Consider the following 14,418-nt stretch of genomic DNA (forward strand, 5'->3'; position numbering starts at 1 on the left):
TCATATAACTTGTGGTTTTATGTATTGTTGTGATAAGTGTCCATTATCCTAAATACTCATTCTGTGTAGGCTGTGACCCTAGTGTAGGGCTGTATAGCTGGTGTGGTGTTGTTATAACTGTGTGTGCAGATTTATATAGCATGGTAATAGTTACAGAGGCGCTCAATAAGGAGATAAAGGAGAGGGAGCACTGTACCTGATACCACTGCTACAGGAGGACCCCATCCACCATTCTCCTGTGTGTCCCTGCAGCCTCCACCTCGTGCAGCTGATGTTTACATTGGCTGGACACTCCCTACTCATCTGCTGACTTTGTACCTATTTCCTATCACTGTTATTTGTGTCCTCATCATCACACCACACTCACTGGTTACCCTCACTCCCTCCCACTGTTATTTGTGTCCTCGGGGCCAACGCTTTGGAGGATACCTTTTCGGATGATGCTCCGGATATCCAGAGAGCGTTGATAGGATAAATGAGAGATGCGGCTTCCTACATTGGGGAAGCATCGTTGGATGCAAGCCTGCTGACCTCTAGGGTGTCGGCTGCAGCTGTGTTGGCACGTCGGTCCTTGTGACTACAGTCCTGGAGAGCTGACGAAGACTCCAAAAAGGGCCTGGAGGCTTTACCTTTTAATGGAGAGTTGCTTTTTGGTCCAGAGTTGGACAAAATAGTGGATACTCTGGCTAAGTCTAAATCAGCCTTCCTCCCTTCGGCATCAGCACCTGCCAAAGTACGGAGCTCCGCCTTTCGGTCCTTTCGGGTTCAGGGCAAGGCCAAAGGTCAGTCCTTCCCGAGGCAGTCGGCGACCAAGACCGCCTCTAAGCCCAAGAAGCAGGCCTGGAGTGCCAGGCGCCCTTCTTCCAAGCAGGAGGATAAACCTTCTGCCTGATGGGACGGGCCTCCCTCTGGGGGACCCCAGAGTGGGAGGCAGACTTCTTCAATTTGCCCAGTGCTGGCACATTACCACCACGAATGCCTGTGTTCGAGAAGACAGGGGTACACCCTGTCTTTTCGGCACAGACCGCCCCACCAGTTTTTCTGCACGGGTCCTTCTCAGGATAAAACCAAGGCTTTACAGATTCAGGAGACTATAGAGTCCTTGCTGAAAGCAGAGGTCATTGTTCCCGTTCCTCAATCACAACGAGGGACGGTGTACTACTCTACTCTTTCTGGTGCAGAAACCCAATGATTCTCATCGCCCTATCCTCAATTTGAAGTCTCTGAACAAATTCCTCAGAGTTCCCAAATTCAGGATGGAAACGTTACGTTCCATCATTCTGGCGATGGAACCTGGGGATTACATGGTGTGCCTGGATATCCAGGAAGCCTACCTCCATGCTCCGATAACACCTTCGCACCAGCAGTATCTAAGGTTCGCTATCTTTCAGCATCATTATCAGTTCCGGGCGCTACCCTTTGGCCTCTCCACGGCACCGAGGGTATTCACAAAGGTTACGGCAGTTATGGGCGCACATCTTCGGAACCAGAATATACGGCTGCTGCCGTGTCTGGACGACCTCCTGTTGCTGGCGAGCTCCCCGGAGGTACTGCTTCAACATCTCCACCTGACGATCGCTTGCCTGCAAGCACACGGGTCGTTGATAAATTGGAGAAAGTCCTCCCTGATTCCATCACAGCGGATGGTTCATTTGTGAGCCCTGCTGGATTCTCGTCAGCAAAGGATCTTCCTGACTCCGGAGAAGGTCTCCTCCCTACATTTGCGGATACACAGTTGCCTGAGCAGTTGCCGCCTGTCGGTCCATTGAGAGTTCTGTGGTCCATGGTGACGACATTCAACATGATGGAAGTTGCCCAGTTCCATTCACGGCCCCTGCAGGGGCTGATTCTATCGGAATGGAACGGGTTACCTCACCGGATCAGCTCTCAGATGCTGGTGTTGTCCCCGGAGGTTCGGCAGTCTTTGGCTTGGTGGCTTCAGACAGCTCATCTGGTCGAGGGGCACCCCTTTTGGATCCCGAACCGGGTCCTGATCACGACGGATGCCAGCCTTGGGTTGGGGGGCAGTGACCGGCTCGCTGTCACTTCAGGGTCGTTGGTCTGCGGAAGAAGCACTTCTCCCCATCAACATCCGGGAACTGCGGGCGGTATACAGGGCCCTGCAGTCGTCCGGCCCCACTCTTCACGGAAGGGCGGTTCAGGTGCAGTCCGACAACGCCATCAAGGTGGCGTATATCAACCACCAGGGAGGAACTCGCAGTCGGGCGGCGATGTCTCGCATCCTTGCTTGGGCGGAGTGCCACAATCCAGCGATCTCGGCGGTCTTCATTCCCGGAGTCCTCAATTGGGAGGCGGACTTCCTCGCCGTCACGACGTGCGTCCCGGGGAATGGTCGCTTCACCCAGAGGTGTTTCAGCTACTCGTGGACAGATGGGGGCTGCCGAAGCTGGACTTGATGGCCTCCCGTCACAAACACAAGTTGCCCGTTTACAGGTCAAGGACAAGAGACACAGGCGCATGTCTGGTGGACGCGCTGTCGGTGAAATGGACATTTCACCTGGCATATCAGTTTCCTCCGATATCCCTGCGGAAATTCAAGCAGGACGGCGGCACGCTCGTGCTGGTGGCTCCGGCGTGGCCCAGACGTCCTTGATACTCCGATCTGAGGAGCCTCTCCATCGACGCTCTGTACCTTCTTCCTCAACGTCAGGACCTATTGTCTCAAGGGCCCTGTCTTTACCCGGATCTGGGTCGGCTGTCTTTGACGGCGTGGCTATTGAGACAGCCGTCTTAAGGTCTCGGGGCTTCTCGGGTTCGGTTATTAGTACCATGCTCAGGGCACGCAAGCCTGCTTCCGCACGGATTTACCACAGGGTGTGGCGCACTTACTTTCAGTGGTGTGAGTCCAGAAGCTATGATCCTCAGGTGTTCCGAGTTTCTAGGATCTTGGAATTTCTGCAATCAGGTTTGGACCTCTGCTTACGCCTTGCCTCTCTGAAGGTTCATGTGTCCGCTTTGTCCGTGTAGTTCCAACGACGGATTGCCAGATGTTCACACTTTTTTCCAAGGTGTTCTCCGAATCCAGCCTCCTTCGTGCATCCTGTGGCTCCTTGGCGGTGGTTCTACGGGTCCTGCAGGGTCCTCCTTTTGAGCCTCTTGAGTCGGTGGAGCTCAAGTGATTGACGTTTAAGACCGTTTTTCTCCTGGCAATTGCTTCTGCCAGGAGGGTGTCAGAGTTGGGGGCGCTTTCCTGTCGCCCTCCTTTTCTGATTTTTCACCAGGACGTAGCGGTGCTCCGCAGTCGTCCTGAGTTTTTACCTAAAGTGGTTTCAAAGTTCCACATCAATCAGGAACTTGTTGTGCCAGCTTTTCAGTCACCTGATCTTTCCGCTGGTGAGGCTTCCTTAGATGTAGTCGTGCGCTTAGAATCTATGTGGACCGGACTGCTTCTGTTAGGAAGTCTGATTCATTGTTTGTCTTCTTTGGTTTTCACAGGAGGGGTTGGCCTGCCAACAAACGTTAGCCCGTTGGCTTTGTTCCGTTATTTGTGAGGCTTATGCACAGGAGGGTTTACCTGTGCCAACCTCGGTTAAGGCTCATTCCACTTGTTCTGTGGGTCCCTCTTGGGCTGCTAGACGTGGCGCCTCTGCTGTTCAGCTGTGTAAGGCGGCCACCTGGTCTTCCATTCAGACATTTGAGGTTCTATGCGATTGACACCTTCGCCTCTCAGGATGCATCCTTCGGGCGCCGGGTTCTCTTTTCTGCACAGGAGCGTCCCCGCCCTTAGTTGAACTGCTTTGGGACATCCCCAAGGTCAACCCTGTGGACCCCTATGGACCCTGAAGTAGAAAACAAGAGATAAGGTAAGAACTTACCTTTGTTATCTCTGTTTCTACGAAGTCCATAGGGTCCACAGGGCACCCGCCCTGACGCACCTGGCTTCATATGGGCTGTGTGGCTGGTCACCGGTCGTCTCCCATTTCTGTGAGTATGGTTTGTGTGTCTTCCTTCTCTCTGTTTAGTCTCCTCCTCCGGCCTTGGCTGCTTACCAACTGAGGTGCCTGGGCTCGGGGGCGGGTTATAGAGGATGATGGACCCAAGTGCATCCTGGGAGCAGCAAAGCTTTAACTGCGTGGTGCCCGTGGATCCAAATATACCCCACGGTCAACCCTGTGGACCCAAATGGACTTCGTAGAAACAGAGATAACAAAGGTAAGTTCTTACATATAACAAGAGATATGGTGTGTGTATGTAGTTTAAAAAAAAAATAAAATAAATATAATTATTAAGAACCATGAGATGGATTTTCTTTAGATATTAGAGGTATTGGGATTATAATATGGCTAATTAATATAAATCTACCAAGAGAGATATATACATATACGTTATATGCATTGTTCAAGGGAGATAGAACTAATGGTGCATACACAGATTTAGCAGGATGATATAAACTATAACTATATCGTTTACTGTTAGATCGTCCATTTTTTAGCCCCTTCCAACCCCCAAACGACGGACGATGCGTGAGCACGGATGGTTGATAATGACCATTGCCCAAGCATGCAGTTCAACCTGGACGATATCGAACAGGTTAGTATAGGTACCCGCGATCGTTTAGTGCTGTGCTGGATGTTTGATAATGATCATCCAGCACATGCAGGACGATCAGACAATATCTTTATCGTTGTCTGATCTGACCGTGTGTATGCACCATAACTGTCCTATGGTAATGATTAATGTTCGGATAACCAGTCACACATCAGTACAGTAAGTTTAATGGCTGAAGATTGCTCTTATTTATATGTTTAATGTTGTTTTTAAGAATCAATCAATAGGTGTAAAAGATGTTTACGTATGTTAATGAGATCAGTAGGAACTAAATAGAACCTTACACACCAATTGGAGATGATTGGCTGAGGGACATTGATGCTGGGAAGACTGAGATCGTGAATATAACCAGACTTCTAAATGAATGGTAAACTGAATCCCGATTTGCTCAGCTGGTCACATGGACAACAGGTAGCGATAAGATAGGCTCATGAGGAGAGCCTGTTATGATTGGTCAGGCAGATCACGTGATCAGAGGAAGCGAGATGATGGGTTCCTGAATGTCAATAGAGCAGCATGATCGGGTTGCCTTGACAAAACACTTTAGTGAAACGTACGTCGGCATTTCCTCGCTGCTCACCACATGCTATAATTTATAATACATGTTCTGGTTAACTATAGAAGCTTTGTTACACCTACAATTGAGTATAGAACGATGTGAAACAGATCAGAAATAGTAGAACTGTGAGATAGTATATGGGGAGGCCTTAACAGCAGAGATGCAGCTGTAACTTCACAAATAGCTACTGTTTCTCTTTAGGAGTGCACAAATCAATTACCTCCTAAAGGGATACTGGGGGAGATGTATTATAGCGACACTTAACATGCCGCTATATCGCTTCCTGCTTCGCCTCTTTACCGAGGCGAAGCAGGAAGCACTACGGATGACATGTACAAACATCTCATCGGCCGGAGAGGGGCAGCGATAACTCCACTCCCTCCGGCGCTACCCGCTAGAGACAGCAGCTCATCAGTCCCGGCCGGCTCCACTGAGCATGCGCGGGATCTCGCAAGTATCACGAGATCCAGTCCCGGCCAGCTCCACTGAGCATGCGCGGGATCTCACAAGTATCACGAAATCCGCGCTGTCCCTGCTGTGGGGATAGGGCAGCGCCAGGCTGTAGCTGTCAATAGTGGGCCGAACAGTCAGGCGATCTGACCATTCATACATGGCCCAGGCTATCAGTGCTGCTATCTTGTAACAGGGGCGTCCAATCCCCGATCATGCATCGGGCAGAAGCATTATCAGTGCACATAACGTGCGCTGTAACCACTTCTGAGCTTCTTACATCTCCCCCACTATGCGTAATGATTAAATCCTGAGAATTAATATACTATGTAACAACTACAGCTCATACTGAGGTTCTGAAACATTAGCGTAAACAGTATACTGAATAGAATACAGGGGTACACTTATGGAATACGATAAATCCACAATCTCAGCATTTGTTTAGCCTATTTACAGAGTTAAGCTTATAATAAGAGTGTATATAAATATAAAAGGATCTAAATAAAGGAGCCTCAGATTTATTAAGAACATTATCATTGGTTTGTCTGGGAGCACATACTATAAATCATCTGTCAGTGGGATAAAAGCTGTTAATTGAATTATGATCTATGGAGAGAGAGTAACGACAATATTGGTGAGCATTATGAAATATAACGCCACAGACTTCTTGATATAAAGTATAAAAAGAATACGGAGTGCCGAAAGTGAAATTGTGAAAGGGATTGCGGTGTAGAGCTCACCGCCACAGTGTGGGGAGAGCGTGGGGGCAGCTCAGCATGTCTGTAAGTGCTGGGCACACCTCTAAGAGTGATGAAAAGAGAGCGCATCCTAAAGACACTCCCCTTTATTGGCACGCGCAAAAAGTCCGGACTTTGAATGAACACTATTAACATTCCATCAGCTCCAGAGTGAGTGCAACTTGTCTAAATTACAGGAGCCGATCAGGGTACAGCTAAAGTCTATGTGGGGGGAACTAACTGACACGAATTCCTCGCTCATGGGAGAATGTACAATGTGGGGGGAACTAACAGGAAGGCCCCACTCATGGGAGAATATACAATGTAGGAGGAGAAGGTCACAGCAGAGACCAGAGTGGCGAGTGTGCACCAGTGTGAGTAGCTTAGGTGGGAGGAAGGTTGGCTCCAGCAGGCAAATATCGGAAGGATGGGTAGGAGTCCTGATTATAAAATTAAAAATCGGAAACTGCGCAAAACAAAGCCGCTTTTAAAGTCACAAAAAACAAGTACGGCAACACCAAAACGTTTAAAAATATAAAGGATTATTACACACTTAAAGGCTCATACACACTAGACCAGTGGTCTCAATCTCGGCCCTCAGGACCCCACACAGGTCATGTTTTCCAGGTCACCCAGCAGGTGCACAGGTGTAATCATTACTCTCACGGACACATTTAAAAAAAAAATCCACAGATGGAGCTAATTATTTCACCTGTGATTCCCAGGGGCGATATAGAAAACATGCACTGTTTGAGGACAGAGGCCCTGATTCAGAGCCGGACGCTCTGAAAGAACGCTCGCTCTGAATCAGGGCCGGGGTTTTTATTTTTAGAACGGCTCCTGGCCGCTCGCATAGCTGTGCTACAGGCCACTCATGCGCTCTGGACCACCAATGACCCGGTAGTGAGCGCTCAGCGCTTGCGACTGGGTCTGAATCAGGCCCAGGGTTTGAGAACCTGTGCCCTAGACTATGTGCTGTATGAACGATATCGCTGAATGATTTCCCTTGAAGTTTCTGTAATGCAGCACAAACGATATTTGGTGTACACACTGATAGATATCTTTCAGTGAAGTCATCATGTCACATCTCTGACCAGGCAATTCTTGATGATATCATCAGATTGGCATGCATGTACGGATGACAAAAGACATCATTAACGACCCTCGGCAGTGTGCATCGTTGGTCGTTCACTGTATACACACTGAACGATATATCGTTGAACGATATTGTCCATAAAAAGTCTAGTGTGTATGCGGCTTTAGTAAGGATAGTACAATTGGGGTGACCGAAAGTGATTGGATTCTTTCCTTGAAGGCGGAGGCTCACAAGAATTAAACTGAACTGAATTATTCTCACATTTATAGAATTACACCGTGTATAGTATTTAGGTGGTGATCAGAGAGAGGCGTGACGAGTGTATTTCCATATGAGAATTATTGTAGGAGAAGAAATGGATTGTATAGGCTATGAGGAACCAGTATAGTGCACGGCTGTGTGGTGGATATGGAGCAGCCAGAGATGACAATGAGCCTTGGTGGGGCATTTAGGATGGTTGGAAGTAGTCAGTTGGGCGACGTAAATGTGCATGTGGGAAGTAAAGCTGAGGGTGACTGAGGAAATCTCCCAATGAGGGAGATTTGAAGGAATAGAAGCTGTTTTGGACATGTTGGGACAACTAATAGGGAGATTGCTGGTCACAGTAGTCACTTTCAGGCTCTTAAATCGAATACAAAGAAACAAATCACTGTCATCGTGAACCACACAAGATTATTAATGCACAGTGTAGGTCATTTCCATTCTGGTTATAAATTCCCTTTACAAAAGCGCCTCTGGGTTTCTGGAATTACCCCCTGCTATGTAAGCAAGCTAAGCAGAGACTTTACAAATGACGGCAATTCATTCCACTTCACATAAAATAGACGTTTATTCAATTTAAATGGGACACACCTTAGTACTTGTACCTCCATTATTTAAATACAAAACGCAGAAGTGATTTGAACTGGATAAAATCTTTATACAAAATCAGTATAAAACTAAAAAAATTTAATCGGCACAAATTACGACGAGGGTATAATTACTATAGACTGTCAATTATTCACATTATACATGTAGACATGGTTCTGTACAATGAGAGGACATAAAATGCCACCATCTGAGGAGAAGGCCTTTTCTTTTTTTTTTTTAATAATCTTATGAAGAATATTGGACGTACCTCGTCTATAACCAGGCCGGGAGTCCGTACACACTTGATATAATTTGTATTTACATGGGTCATCATAAAATGAGTATAGAAAAAAATATTTCATTTTTCCTCGGCAGATCCGTCTGAAAAGTAATAATCTTTTTCCTCTTCGTCTGATGTTTCTGGATCATTCTTTTTGAAGAGTTTCCCAATCACTGACGTGTCTCTGGGGCCTACATTGGCAGACAAACATATGTACAGAATGTAACTGTTGTAGTATGAGCCAGGAATCTCTCCGGAGCCCCGTGGTGTTAGAATTTATTACCATCTGAACAAATTTACATGGGCACTACAAAAGGTGAGGGGTCCAAGCACTGCACGCTAGCACATTTGGAGATTCACACTCTCCATACTGAAGTTTTCCATATTCCTCCTGAAATACTGCCACCCCCTCCCCCTATTTACAAAGCCTCGCAGTAACCATCCCCTGGGCTTCTCTTGCAGTCGCCAAGCTAGTTACCGCCGCAGCAATACCTGTACCACTTCAGGATAGTGATGCACAGAACAAAATGCTTTAATATTAAAATAATTCACCTTAATTCGCAGAAAATCTGCTACTGGCAGCCTGAGACCGAGCAGACCCAGACAGGCCAGTGATGCAGTATGTTCCCACTTATTACTGCCAGAAATCCTACCCTTGAGGTGTTCCTTTTACAGCCCAATTACCAGCAACTAATGCCAGCTCTGCGAAGCAGCAATACAGTTAATGGACGTCAGCCAGCTACTAAGTTAGATCCAGATTTATTTTTTAACATTGGATTGACTGCGCTGATTAGTTGCCCATGTTCAGCTAATGTCTCCTTTATTCACATAGCCAAAAGTAAGAGGAAAGAGCTGGAAAACCACATTTTCCATCAGATTTTGAGGCTAACTTAGAGTAGAACACACCATGTTCTATGGAAGAAAAGAGGATTCGTGTGTTTACTGGTCTTACTATAGCTGGGTACACACGGTACGATCTGAACAACCGATGATATCGCTGAACGATTTCCCGTGAGCTTTTCTGTAGTGGAGGACAAACGATATTGGGTGTACACACTGATAGATATCTATGATAGATATCTTTCAGTGAAGTCATCTTGCCACATCTCTTAACATGCAAATGGTGATGAAATCGTCCAAGTTGGCCTGCATGTACAGACGACCATAGATATCGTTATTGTCCATGCGGGAAACGGGCAACGTTGGTCGTTCACTGCATGAAAATGAATATGAACGATTTATCGTTGAACAATATATTTATCGTTCATAAAAATCGTACTATGTGTACGCACCTTAATAGTTGGACACAAAACTATTATCGGGGACTTCACAGTTACATCCCTGACCCCTTCCTCACTTTAGTTTTGCAGCACATACAAAATTAGGTCCATATCCGAAGAACAGTCTATTAAGGACAAGTCACTAACCAATGTCCATTCTGCGGGCAGGTACCGCACCACGGCTGTACAGGAGTAGCATGGAGTCTGGTGATTGTGTTCTCCTGCTGTACAGCTCCATACTTTTGTTGGATGCCCCACCCCTAAACTGTATTGCTGATTAGCCCATGAGTGATTACAGGTAAAGAGAGCAACGTCTGCCATTTTCCAGCACACGTGTATTAATTACTAACACAGGTCGTGGCAATTATTTCACTGGTGATTCTGAGAGAAGACCTGGAAAACCTGTCCTGTTAGCAATCCCAAAAGACAGGATTCGAGAAACCCTGTTTTGTGTAAGTCAACATAAAAAAAATATTTTCAGAAAACATTTGCACTTATGTAACCCCCCAATGATCAGCAGTATAATACATCTCATACTGTACATACATAATAATAATTACCTGTGATTGGGAATGATGTTCTCCGGGAGGTGGGTGTTGCATGAGAAAAGCCACCCTATAATGTCAAACACATGGCAGTATGGGCGATAATAAACAGAGGTGCTTGAATTCGATAAGATCATTTACTAGTGGATTTCATCACTACATACCCCTCCATCTGCAGGCCATGCCCTCAGGAATGACACTAGCTTACCCAATAAATCAGAAAGGCGACATAGGAGGTAATCTATTCTGAATAAGATCCCTGGTAGCAGTATTGCAAGACAGTAGTGCATGGTCCATACCTCAGGGGTTTAATGGCAATGTCTGAGACTATGATGGGGAAGGGAAAAAGATTTAAGCCGAGGTTTGGGTTAAAAAAAAAAAAAAAAAAAAGGGAAAGCACATTAGGGAAATACTCAGGAACCAGTCACAATACTGACTTCTCTCGGTGAAAAACGTGAAACGGCAACTTGCATGGAAGAACCGCTCTGGCAGAATCAACCACACGCGTCAGCATTACAAGAGGAATGTTGGATCAATAAAAATTAATTGTAATGTATATGCGTCTCCATGTGATAGGGAGTATAGAGTGTAAGCGTCTCTGCGGCAGGGACTGATGTGAATGACTAAATAAATCTCTGGCTGCGCTATATAAATGACTGAAAATAAGGAATTAACAATAAGTACAAAAAACCCTGTTACCTCCAAGTTCATGGGGAACATTGGGTAAGTTAAGTGGTGTAGGGAGCCTGGCACTTCAAAAAAAAAAAAAAAAAAGCAAAAACTGAACTGTTAAAATCTGGTTCTTCCCCTTCCAATACCCTCTACAGCCTGAACTGTCCGTACATTTCTACTGAAGGACAGAGGTGAAAAATGTGGAGAGAGGGGTGAAACATTACCCACACTATCATCCTGAACAGGACATTTGAACAAAAAGGAACAAACAACAAAATAACTGAAGCACTGGGAGGGCATCCAGTGCCCTATATACAAAAAGCTTAACGGGAACACCGGGGATACCCCAAACCTGTTCTTTATGGCCAAAGTTGGCGTCCTTGGATGCCCCATCTCTCACCTGTTACCTACACACAGTAAGCGTTAGCTGGCTGATCCAATGCTCGGGAGAATACAGCCTGTATACTGACTAGGAGCCAGTGACATCCTTGAGGCATGACCCACACAAGAGGCTGCCTCCACCTAGTGCAGCTGACAGATCCACTATAAACGTACTAGCCATTCGCCTGCTCTCCTCCAAATGACGTCACGGTTTGTAAAACCTACCTATCCTGAATGACACTGCTCTTTAGCTCAACATAATCACATTGATAAATGCTGCATGCAAATCTGACAGAAAACACAATCCTTTCTGTAACATAACTGACATAACATGGCCAATACTTACCGATGGCTTGTTTCTATTGCCCCTGCACATGTACTTGTCCCGCCTGTTCTTCTGAAATCTGTACACATACTTGTCATTGTTAGATCTGTGTGAATAAACATATCGCTTAATGAGCATGTAAAACCACGTTTTTGAACAGCGATATTAAAGCCTGCTGTACTAAATAGGACATTGTTCAACCAAATAACATAAAACTGTGAAACCCATAATAATTCTGTCTAGCATGTGGTAAAAGAGGGGCGAGATGCACCAAACGGAAAATGCGGTAAAACTCCTGTTTACAGCATTTTCGGTATGCAGCAATCTCCTGGCCGCCGGGCTGCGATGCGGAGGGTAACGCCAGCTATTGCTGGCGTTACCCTATAGAAGCCTATGGGCTTCTACCGCATCGCGCTGGTATGAGGGTTCCGATCGGATCCCTCCCAGCATGCCCCGCGGCCATCCCGTCATTGCGCATGCGCAGATGGACTCCCGAGTCAAACCCGGAAGTCCACTGTGCTGCAGAGATCGCAAAGGACAGCTCTTATCGGAAGAGCTGTCCTTTGCTGTACAGATCGCATATGTTACTGCATATGGGATCTGTACAATGGCGATGTCCGGCGGTACGTATTCCTGCATCCTGTCCATGGTCTGAGGTCTCAGAGGATGAGGCATCTCTATCTCATATCACTGTCTCAGGCAAGCTTCAAGGGCATGCCCAATCGTGGACGAGTGACCACACCGAATGCTTTATTATTTCAGCTTTTTGTCAATGTCATCAAAACTGCTGTGGGATCACGTGAACACTGCATTTATTATAAAGTAGCAATTGCACAAGCCTCCCACCACTGCTCCGATCACCTCCCGCTGATCACATTGAGTGCTGAGCAGTCTATCTAATGAGGAAATGCAATTGAAATGACAGCCTCACTTGTTAATGGACTCCAGCATTCCGGGGGTGAGATGTTCACACTGAGGGGTATTAGCCAGTGGGAAGACAAAAGATGACGGTGTGGTTGGGTTTACCGGAGCCAGCTGAAAGACATCATCCTCGTGACTGCTGCTCATTGTTGGCAGCTAGGTGTACAATATAAAAATAGAAGACAGCAAATATTAGAGTGCATATAGAATTTCAATGAGATTAGACAGTATCAGTGGTTATAAAAGGAGCGGTATCCGGATGATAGATAGACAATAACTAGATAGTCAATAGATAGGATCAAAAGTTCTTCGCCTGGTTATTTATTATTTTTTTTAGGATTAGGGTAAAGCACTTGGCAAAGGGTCAGGCTGCGGAAGGGGAAGGTTAGATTAGGCACCAGCGGGAGGGCAAGGGTTAAGATTAAAATAATTAAAAATTCAGTTTTTACCATTTGCCTCTGTCTACATTTTGATCCTGTGGACCTAAGTCCATGTCGATCATTTACCTGTTGACCGCTTGCTCCTGTCGACCTAAGGCAATGTCCACCATTTACCGTTCGACCAGTCACTTTCTACCTTCTGGCATCTATCTATTGATTGTCTTTAATTACTGTCTATCAGTCCACACTCCAAGTAACCTGGCACTTAATACCAATGCACAATTAAATGGTGCTCCACCCCCTCTATACCCCTGGCTGTACAGCAGCTCATTTATTTCTAACAAACCCTCAGAGATGAAGGCAAAACTGCAACGGAGAGGAAAACGAAAATGCTGCCCAGAACACACACAAAAAGTGCAACACTCCACAAACAAACAAAAAACATAACAGACAGGGCACTGGGAAGACAACTAGTGTCCTCCATGGAATCAGAGAAAATTATTTTCTCCTTCATCCATATGATAGAAGGTAACCCACCCCCCCCCCCCCCCCCCGGATCCGAAGTGGACTGGGACAAAGCAGGAACAATAATCTGTTGGTTAATGTGAAATTTGCAAACCACGTTCAGTTGAAAAACTGTTTTCATGCTGACAACTGCAGTGTAGTGGAAAACCAAGAACGGGGAGAAACATGACAATTCTCCCAATTCTGATACTCTACTGGCAGAGGCCATATTCAAAGAACCTAAATTACCATGTTAAAGTCCCAGGAAGTGGCTGGAGAAACAAAGGGGGCTGTACCTGAAGGACCCACTGGAGAAATGTGTACCTTTGGAAAACCTAACTGTAACACTGCATCCAATCCTTCTTGGAGAAAATGAAGAAACCTTAGCCCAAGAAAGGTAGAAGTAGGAAATGTATGCGGTTCACATCAAGAAATATGGGTACTCCAGACCATATAATAGTGTTTTGCTGAAATAAGTGCCTGAAAACCTAACATGGTCCGAATAACCCTTGGCCTTCAGGATGGTGTTTTCAATAGTCATCACATCAAAGTCTTAAAAACAGGGTGTCAGAAGGGTCCCTGATAGAGAAGATCGGGATGAAGAGCCTCCAGCAGACCCAGAATCTTACCCTGGAACAACATTCATTGTGCTGGGACCAACTACGACATCTCCCAATTGATGATCCAACCATGAGAGACCAAGACATCTCCAAAAAGGACTCTCCTCAAGAAGCTTTTAAAAAGAGGTTCTCCAGATAAAGGGCTAATCACTAGGCCCAGCGTCCTGAGATGAGAGGCCATGACAACTATAATCAAAGTAAAAGGGAATGTCTGGAACTGAAAGTAACGATACTGAATTGCAAATCGAAG

The 14,418-nt window shown here is 46.1% G+C and overlaps 1 protein-coding gene across 7 annotated transcripts in view; it reads right to left on the reverse strand.

Annotated features, from left to right (window-relative positions):
• Window positions 1–8,262: 8,262 nt before the first annotated feature.
• Window positions 8,263–14,418, reverse strand: part of MIS18BP1 (MIS18 binding protein 1) — a 75,490-nt gene continuing 69,334 nt past the window's right edge. For all 7 annotated transcript variants that reach the window (XM_088455312.1, XM_088455311.1, XM_088455310.1 and 4 more), the window contains 4 exons: window positions 12,675–12,820; window positions 11,765–11,849; window positions 10,381–10,435; window positions 8,263–8,731 (listed from right to left, as the gene is read on the reverse strand). In XM_088455312.1, coding sequence (XP_088311438.1) covers window positions 8,619–8,731; window positions 10,381–10,435; window positions 11,765–11,849; window positions 12,675–12,820 — 399 coding nt within the window. In that variant the 3' untranslated portion in view covers window positions 8,263–8,618. The remainder of the gene's footprint in view (window positions 8,732–10,380; window positions 10,436–11,764; window positions 11,850–12,674; window positions 12,821–14,418) is intronic.

Source organism: Taudactylus pleione, unplaced genomic scaffold, assembly GCF_031769625.1.
Source record: "Taudactylus pleione unplaced genomic scaffold, aTauple2 ptg000652l, whole genome shotgun sequence".
Classification (NCBI taxonomy): domain Eukaryota; kingdom Metazoa; phylum Chordata; class Amphibia; order Anura; family Myobatrachidae; genus Taudactylus; species Taudactylus pleione.